We start from the raw sequence: 10,636 nt of genomic DNA on the forward strand, positions 1-10,636 counted from the left end.
TTCGATAGAAATTGTCAAAAATAACCTTCATCTTTGCAACAAAATTTTATTTACAATAAATATATTCATGTCACAATGAATAGTTTTTTTGTTCACTATATAAAAACTACCCTTACAGTGAGATTACATTCAAACAAAGTAAACAAAATGAGAACTTATAAGAAAACATAGTGTGATACCTTAAAACATTTTTTGAATTTTTGATTAGGTTTGTGTAGAATTTATTTATTTATTAACATGACAGAATTGATTTACTTGTATATAAACTGCAATTTTGATATCTATATTGTTTTCAAAACACTGTTTAATTAACTTCAACGACTAATTAAACCGTCTAAAACGTTCTCCAAAATATTCACAAATTTAAGGCAATAAATTAAATAATTTATTTCACTTTTTTAACAAACTAATTTTGCTTCGAGTGCACTCACTAGCATAACTTATACACAGTGAACAAATATTGGTTTTTTAAGCAAACTGAATGAATAATTAAATTGTTTTAGAATTTTTAAATTCTTTGCATACATACAAAATAAATTAAATTAAATGCTAATTTTTATATTGTTTCAGCATCTTTAAAGTAACGATAAAAATTAATAACAATAATAACAAACAATTAAAAAAATTTTAAACAATAAAAGTTGTTGTAAACAACTTTCTTCTTTACTTAGATTCTCTATCTGTAAAGTTTATAAATAGAGAGGCTTCAAAAACTATTTATATATCTATTCTTTTATTTTTCATTTTTGAAGCAAAACAGAAAACTTTTACTATTAAGCTGAATGTATAGAAAAAGTGGAGGAAAATTGTTTTTGTCTATACCAGTAATTGACTGGTACACTTTGTGGGCACTTTGACTGGTATAGACATGGTTGTCAAATCTATTAGTCAATTTTTGCTTATAAAAAATCCTATGGTAAAGTGGGGTAAAGTAAACTGTGTTCAATTTTTAAAAGAAAAATTATTCAAGAAAAAGCCTAACATCTTAAAGTTTTCAAAGTTTATACCATTAAAAACATTAGGTACAACATGAAACAAAAGAATAAGATTAAAAATTATTATTACAATACAAAATAAACATTAAAAAAAAAAAAATTTCTTTGTTTAAATCTTTATCTACTAGTAACATGGTTTTTTGTGACTGTTTATTAATTTCCCATTTAAAATATTTTCACATGTGTTGTTCTGATCATTGACATTAGTGTTCAAAGTGATGTTTTGAGGGATATTATTATAACAATTATATGTTTTCTGAGAAAAAGTGTGATCATAAATTTCAGAAGGAGTTAACTTGTCAGATGCTATAGTAGATGGATCAAAAAATAATTACAGTTTTAGCAAATGATTTTATTAAATGAGATGGCTTGAGGGATGTATCATAAATTTTTTTAAATAAAGATGGAAAAACAGATTTATCTTGAGCCTTGACTCACACCATACATATTTAACTTGATAAAAGACTCCCACATCAAGTAACTGTAGCAAATGCAAACATTGTGCTGACGAATTCAAAATAGTTATATGATTTTCAATTGCTTTTTTAAAAGTTTCTGAAAAAAATATGACTCAAATGACCATCAAAAATAGGTAAAACAGGCTTGGGAGTGTCTTTCAGCCGTAAAACAAGATGGTTAAAGTATTCTTTATACAAAACCTTCCCAGCAAACAAAATAAATCAAGGAAAATTTCTTCCTGCGGCTAATATTGTTGCTAGTACAGTAAGCTGTTCTTTTCATGATTTAGAAACAATAGTTACAATGTTTTTACTCCCAAAGAAAATATGCAAATAATTTTTTCATTTACTGGGTTAGTGAAAAACCCACTTTCATCTCAGTTCAATATTTGAGCATTTAAAATATCATATTTTTCCAACATATCTTTAAGTAAAGAAATTCAATTTTGTTACACACTTTTAACCAAACTATATCTATTACACAACTATAGTTTTGTTACAAGCTTAGGCCCTTGTTAATGTCAAAAGCTCTGGAGTCCTTATACCTAGATACTTTTTTCTACTAATGATTTATAAAATTATGAAACCACTAAGCACCAGCAACAACATTCACAATTTTTTCCTGAAATCTGTTTATTTCTATATATATTTAAACCATATTCTTAAATTGTTTGTTTATCCAAACCAAAATCAGAAAATGCAGATAAAAACAAAATAAGATTTTTTGCAGCCTCAGCCGATAATTTGTTTGGTCGCCCTTCAAAAACTTTTGAGCATTTTATCCCTAAAAGATGTCTTGCAATTGTACGTCTTAAAACACCATATTATTTTGACGCAGCATTGAAGACTTTTTTTATTTTTAACTTTAGAAAAAGCATTTTGCAACAAACCAGATGAATTTTTAGATATGTTTTTTTAGATATTATTTTCAGATATGTTTTTCTTTAAGAATCTATTTTCTTAATGTATTTTCCTGACATTATTTCAATATATTATATTACTGAAATAAATTTTCTACTCAAACTATAAATGTATATGCGGCAGTGGTGTAGTGGTAAAGCTCTGGCCTTATAAGCAAGAAGTCCCGAGTTCTATCCTTACCACGCCCTTGGTAGTACTGCGCTCAACTTGCTTATCCGCGCAGCAGCCTTGTTTGTGTTTCGGAGTTATAGAGTTAAGAGAGGGTTGTAAACACAACTAAAGTAGCCTCCTCAACTATAGAGGCCTTCATGGCCTTTGGGAGGTGAATTAAAATTAAAAAGAAAAATTTGATTATGATTTTGACTTTGATATTTTGATGTTAAGAAACTATCATTTTTATAAATTTATTTAAGTTAGTGAAAAGGAGAGTTTTTAGGAAAATTAATTCAACCCAATTTTTGACAGCCAATTTGCTAATTAATAACAGTATAATTATAAACTGTTATGCATTTATTAAAGCATAAAGTATATAAAAATTAATTACATACCGCAAGTATTATATAGAGTGGTATAAAAATTGCATTATGTATACGAGAATCAACTCCACTGTTCCAACATCTGAAAAATTAACACATAGTTAAAAAAACATAATTAAAATAAAAAACATAATTAAAATAAAACTTTTACTGTTAAAACTTTAAAAATTAGAACAATTATCATGTAGCATTATCTATTTTTGTTCTCTTTTTAGTAATAGCAAGCTTCTTAATCCATACTCAAAGAGATTTAATATTATCTTACACTGTAAACTCTTTATCTGTTGAGTAATGAAGCTTTAATGGTAAAAATAATGCAAATGAAAATATAGCAGGTACCACTAAAAAAAAAAACAACTAATCTTATATATATATCAATCTTATATACAACTTCAAAATGTATTTTACAAATAGGGTACTCAATGTTCTTAAAAGAACAGAGCAATTATAAATTAGTAGAAAATCAATTAAAATTAATAAAATTTATCTAATTAAAACACTCTGTTTCATCAATAAAGATTTCTGATGAGTCTTTATTGATGAAACACAGTGTTAAATGAAATAAATTTTTAGTTAAGTGATTTTCTACTAATTTATATATATATATATATATATATATATATATATATATATATATATATATATATATATATATATATATATATATATATATATATATATATATATATACATCTGCTGCCTTGTAGGATACGCCTTTTCAGGCAAAGGCTAGGAGATGCCAACTCCAATTTAAAACACCCCCTGTCTTGGGGCTCTTGGTCGATTAAAGGCTAGAGATGGTGTCTCGATAAAAATACTCATCTAGGGCAGATGTTAAATGCACCCGGCTACTGTATATATATTTATATATATATATATATATATATATATATATATATATATATATATATATATATATATATATATATATATACATATATATATATATATATATATATATATATATATATACCTATATATATATATATATATACATATATATATATATATATATATATATATACCTATATATATATATATATATATATATATATATATATATATATATATATATATATATATATATACAGTAGTCTTGTATATATATATATATATATATATATATATATATATATATATATATATATATATATATATATATATATATATATATATATATATATATATATATATATATAGATATATATATATATATATATATATATATATATATATATATATATATATATATATTTATATATATATATACCATTACCAAAAAATTTATCTCATTTAACACTGTGTTTCATCAATAAAGACTAGAAAATAAACCCATGTAAATATACTTTTGAAATAATAAATCTTGAACCAGGCAGTAGCTTTTGTGAGGTTGAGAATATTGAAGAAATTATTGCCATTGTGTACCCACTTGTAGCAGCTTGCAGGGGTGACCTTATAAGTTATGTCTAAATGCAAGGTCTGCCCACTGGTATAGAACGCCATTGTATCCAAAATAAGTTTAGAGAAAAAAGAAAATTGGATGCCATCACCAAAAATTTAGATCTATTGGGATGGAAAACTTTTAACAGGGTGACCACTTAAAATTTAAAAAAATTCCAGCACTTATTACTTTAATTAGATGTGTTTTTCCAGAATTTTGGTGCTGAAACCTATATCTTTTTCCAGAATCAGTATTAAAAAAGCACTTAAATTCCAGCACTAATGATATGTCCAAAGTGATATAAAAATTGTCTTAAACACAACTACTGTAATTATAAACATATTAGTATGTAATCTAAAACTAAATAATAAATAAATTTGTGTACTACAACTTAGTTGAAAAAAACTGTAATAAATTAAAATGGCATAACACTATAAATACTATACTCAACACCATTGAGAATTATATATTCATTAAAAAGACTACTAAAGCAAGGAATTAATTAACACATTTTTTTTTAATTTAACAAATTTCAGAATTACTATAAGAAATTAAACTTAATGAAACTTTGAAGAGTCATTCAAAACAATAACTGAAGCACAAATTTAAGTAATTAACTTAAAAAAAACTAAAAACAAAAACGAAATATTTATGACAGCTAATAAATATCTATTTAAAATAAAGCACTACTTGCAGGCTTACCAAGTTTCTAGTTTTTGTATCAATAAAAATCTTATGGAAGGCACAACCCATTTAAACCATTTTTTATCTTAGTTAAGATTAATAAATTGCACAATTTCTTCATAAATCACAAAATTAGAAAACTTTAAAGGAGAAACAACTTAAAATAGTAATAACGATAATATATACTGAATTAAAATACGACAGTTGTTAACAAAAACTAAATTAACAATTTTTTTTTATTTTCAAGTTTTTCAATTCAAATCTTATTTTTAAGTTCTTCAATTTTCTATAAACTGAACCTTTTGTTTAGTTTTAATTTTTTTCCTTTTTAATCTTTTCTTAATTGAACTCATGTCACCTTTTTTATCTGCAAGTTCCATACACTCTGTAACCTTGTTTACCATCATTAAAATAACTTTTGCAACCTAAACTTTCTTATTTAATTTTATGATGTCTCCTGCGATATGAATTGCTTTTTGTTCTAGTTCTGTTTTCACAATCTTTTTTTTAGCATTATCTAACTCAATTATATATTTTTAATAGGCTTATTGAAAAGTTTTGAACAGTGGTGCTGTGATTTGGACTGTAAGTAGTTTTAAATTATTGGCAGTTAGATGGTCGTTTACGATTCTCTGGGAGATATTTCCGGGATATTACTTAAAAATGTCATGTTTATTTTAACAGAAGAGTTGTTTATGATAAAGCCATGCTCAATAGCAGCCTAGCCATGACTAAGTGTTAAAAATCATTTAATGATAAAAGTAAAACCTATATCCCAATCAGTAAAACCCATAAACTCACGAAGTAACTAAGTAAAGTTTTCAAAACAATCAACTAATTTTTGTTTTGTCAACTCCATCATGACTTAAAGTTAAAAATACTGGATTCTCATATCAGAGAATAATTTAATGGAGATTTGTAAGAAAGCTTTTCACCATTGAAACAACAAATTTCTTGGCCACCTTAAAAAACTCTTTGCTTTGAGACAAGTTTATCAAATTATTCTTTTTCAGTAAAAAAGTAAAAATGTAACTTGGGAAGCATTAAGTGATCTTGAAGAGCCTTTTTTAAACACTCAAAGCTTTTACATTTTGGTTGCTTGGATTTAAGTAAAGCATTTAGCATAAAGCACCAGTAACGGAGTTACAGTCTAATCTCCTTGCAGAACTATCTTTTAAAATATAATAGGCAGCATTCAAATCTTTTTTCAGATTCCATTCTGTGACAGCCTCTCTAGTTTTTAAACTGCCATGGGCAATATGCAATTGTAAGTTCCGATGGGCAATATGCAAACTGTAAGTTCCGATGATAATAAGAGAATGTAAAATAATTTCATCCAAACTTGTACTAAATTCATTGAAAAATTTTAGAACGACATTGGGACCATCTATTGATACTTGGTATAGCTTTTTTTACAAATTAATCTACAAAACAGTAATTAAAAAAAGTGGAGACCCTGTATAAATGCTAATGATTCCAAAGAGACAGATGACTGATTGCCAACTCTTCTGTCTGGAGCTGTTGGGACAAAGCTCCTTAGCATTGTCCCACACCTAAAATCAACTAAAGAAACTGGTAAAGTTCTTGGGGATATCATAACAAAAGTAACAAAAAAACTTCTTAGAGAATGGAAGTGTGAAGAATTTATTATTGGCATGGTTTTCGATATATCTACATCTAATACAGGTTAGCTTAGTTAATTAAAAAAAATATATAAATGAAAATCATACAACTGCACTGTAATACACATTTTAGGAGAGAGAACCGCTGCATGTGTGTCTCTACAGAAGGAAATAGATCGTGCCCTTTTCAGGTTTGCTTGTCATAGGCATGTGGGTGAACTACTTATGAATCATTGCTTGAAAGGTTTGAAAGTCACCAGCTAGTCTAAATATTTAGATCTTCCAAATGTGAATTCATTAGGCTATATCTTTTGTTTTACTTACAATATAGTAAAGAGCTGCTTCGAACATTTGGGATGAAGTGAACAACTTTAAAATCAGAAAGTACTGAACTTCCTACTTATAGATTTAACTTATAACACTTAAAATTTGTTCTTTATATATATTTTTTATTCTATATTTGTCTTTTTCACTTTCTAGGTGAATCAGGTGAACAAGTATTACTAACCTCACATGATGCCTAGAGAAGAAGAACACTAGCAAAAGATGGCTAAAATAAGCATGGCAAATAAGAAAATAAAGAAAAAAACCTAACAAAATATGGTCAGCATGGAAAGATTTGTTGTGTTCACAGTTTCAGTTTATAGGCAGTGGTGACTTGTTTGTTCTATGCCAACTAGCGCATCAGCAAAAGACTTGATTTTAGTGGAATTTTGTGTGAAAAACCTGGCAAAATATGGTAAGCATAACTCAACTCTAGTTGAAAATGCTTGCATGATATCCAGTCAGAATACTTGGTACTTATCTGAGTGGTTGATTCCGTTAGCTCGTTGTTCTAATCTATGATAGCAGAAGAAACCAAAGAGGAAATGGGGGAAATACATTTTTATCTTTGAAAACATTTCTGTAATAAAGAGAATTGAACTCAAGTTTGTGGGATACGACAGTTCTATCTTCCTCCTACAATAGAATATGGTACTTCTCCAGTTGACCTAAATGGGCTGGATACATTCAGATTTTTTTGCATTTTGTACAGCCTATAAATTTCTCATTATATCAGCACATGATTGGATTAATAGGTAATCTATTGAAACATAAAACTTATTGCAAACAAACTTCAGGTGGTAAATGAGGTAGCAGAGTATGTATGTATGTATGTATGTATGTATGTATGTATGTATGTATGTATGTATGTATGTATGTATGTATGTATGTATGTATGTATGTATGTATGTATGTATGTATGTATGTATGTATGTATGTATGTATGTATGTATGTATGTATGTATGTATGTATGTATGTATGTATGTATGTATGTATGTATGTATGTATGTATGTATGTATGTATGTATGTATGCTTTTATTCATTTATGTAGAGTTCAGGTCAAGCTTTTTTCTTTTTTATTGCTTTCACCTTCTTGTTCAGGTGCTATATCTAACCATGATCATTTTCTCATCTTTTTAAAAGAATGACTTTCTTGAAACGAAATACCTTTTCATTATTGTTACAGCTTACTTAATCTCATATCTAGAGGCTTTTTGAAAATCTTCAACAGTGTAATTAATAAAGGTAAGTCAAAAATTTAGTTTCTAGCTCATGGGTCCAATATTATTATCTTTCCCTATGATAAGACATTTATCATAGGGAAGTTATGCAAAGAACTTTTTCTTTAATCCATCTAGTGAATCTAATGGTCACACTTTTAATCCCATTCCATTTAACTAGGCTGACCCCTTGTTAGACATCCAAACCACTCTGGTTTCTGTTGCTTAAGTCATTTGTCAGCTAAACTCTTTTACAGCTTGAAATATCTAAAGCTTTTGATAGAGTTTAACATGTTGCACTAATACATAAGCTTGCTCCATACAATTTATCTTTGAAAATATTCCTATGAAAAATCTTTTGAAATGATCAAATCATTTCTTTCTAATAGCAGTATTAAAGGCATTCTCACAGGCCAATAATCTTTAATTCCAGTAATATCTTAAGTACATCAAGGTTCTATTTTTGACTCTGTGTTGTTTTTTATCTTCATTAATGATCTCCCTGACATTTTACATCTAAAGTAGCTCTATTTATTGATGACTTAACTGTATACTCCTCCCTTGAAAAAAAGTCTTCTCTTTTTAATCGCTTAGAGCAGGCAGCCAATCTTGAATCTGATCTCACTTCTGTTACAACTTGTGAATGTAATTTATGATGTAGAATAAAGCTTGTAACAGCTTTTAACTTTAAAACTATTTTTAAACGAATTTTAACTGTAAAACTATTAGAGTGATGCCAACATTCCTATAGTGATGAATGGTAACCCTCTCATTTAGTCCTCTTCTTTAAGTCTTCTTGGATTATTGTTTACTACTGAATTATTATGGAAACTATATATACAATCAATTGCAAAGTTAGCACCTGATATGGTTGCTTCTCTTTATTGTACTTACCATCATCATACTTCTTATGGCATTCTCTACCTCTACAAATCACTTATTCATCCCTGTATGAAATAATGATGTCATGTTTGGGCTGATTCTTTAAATGATACTCTTTAACTTCTAAGCAAGGTTCAAAAATGCATAGAAGACATAGTTGGTCCAGCTTTATCTGCCATGAGGTTGCATTTCTTTCTATTTCTACAAATACTATCACTTCTAAAAGGAGATTCGTCTCTTGTTCACTCAACTAAAACTCATTCAGGCTCAATTCATCATTCAGCAAAGTCTTTTACTGCAACTGCCTTTTTATGCTCTAAAAACTTTTTTTTCAGCTTGAATTTTTCTTTGCACTTTAAAGTGCTTTAAAGCACTAAATAGTGTTTCAGAACTTTATCCTTTCTTCAATTTTTTGTGATTCAAACTTACAACCATGGCGCAATTGTTGTTCAATTATGGAACAGTGGTCTAAGTTCTGGCTGATAACCAAGTAGGTTATGAGACAGAACTGATGACCGTTCAAGTCAGATAAGTAACATTGGTAAGGAAGGAGGCATGAACTTTCTAGTTAAATACTCCTCCGTGGTGCTCTGTGATAAGAACGTAAGGACTTCTGAGACCACCTTAACAGCCACACACACACAAAAAGCCTTCGATTTTTTAAGCCTTCTATTAATCACTTCTTTGCTCTCTAACTCTAACTTCTTTGTTTTTTTTTAATTCTACCTTAATAGTGATTGCTTACAAACTCTTTGGTCGTGAAATGGAGTTAATATAATATATATATATATATATATATATATATATATATATATATATATATATATATATATATAAATATATATATATTAACTTTATTTCACTACCAAAGAGTAGTATATATATATATATATATATATATATATATATATATATATATATATATATATATATATATATATATATATATATATATGTATATATATATATTAACTCTATTTCACTACCAAAGAGTTTGTAAGCAATCACTTTTAAGTTGGAATTAATAAAAAACAAAGAACTTAGAGTTAGAGAGCAAAGAAGTGATTGATAGAAGGCTTAACAAAAAAGAAAAAAATATATATATATATACATATATATACATATATATATATATATATATATATACATATATATATATATAAATTGTAGTAATTGTGTAAATATTTCTTGTTAAAGAGTGCTCAATACCAAAGTAGAGCAATATATAGTAATGTAAGTTTTGAGCATGATTTATTAAATATATTAAAAAATATCTCTTTTACCACTATCCATAACGATTTTCAAAAGCAATTAAGTAATGATATCTCTAAAATAAAATCTTCGGAAGACTTGTTTATTTTTGCGGATAAAACTCAAAATCTTTTTGAAATTGATAAACCTTCATATGAAAAACTTTATATCGATAATATTACCAAAACATATAAAAAGTCTGATACTACACAATACAACAATATTAACATGGAAGCTAAAGTAATAGCAACAAATTTAGGTATTGATGATCGATTACAACGTCTTGCTATGAAAACAGCA

The 10,636-nt window shown here is 27.1% G+C and overlaps 1 protein-coding gene across 1 annotated transcript in view; it reads right to left on the reverse strand.

Annotated features, from left to right (window-relative positions):
* LOC136086681 (corticotropin-releasing factor receptor 2-like) overlaps positions 1–10,636 on the reverse strand; it is a 212,592-nt gene that overhangs the window by 18,177 nt on the left and 183,779 nt on the right. The window contains exons 9-10 of the mRNA XM_065808927.1: positions 3,176–3,251; positions 2,923–2,992 (exon numbers count right to left, since the gene is read on the reverse strand). Coding sequence (XP_065664999.1) covers positions 2,923–2,992; positions 3,176–3,251 — 146 coding nt within the window. The remainder of the gene's footprint in view (positions 1–2,922; positions 2,993–3,175; positions 3,252–10,636) is intronic.

This window comes from Hydra vulgaris, chromosome 11 (assembly GCF_038396675.1).
Source record: "Hydra vulgaris chromosome 11, alternate assembly HydraT2T_AEP".
Lineage (NCBI taxonomy): Eukaryota > Metazoa > Cnidaria > Hydrozoa > Anthoathecata > Hydridae > Hydra > Hydra vulgaris.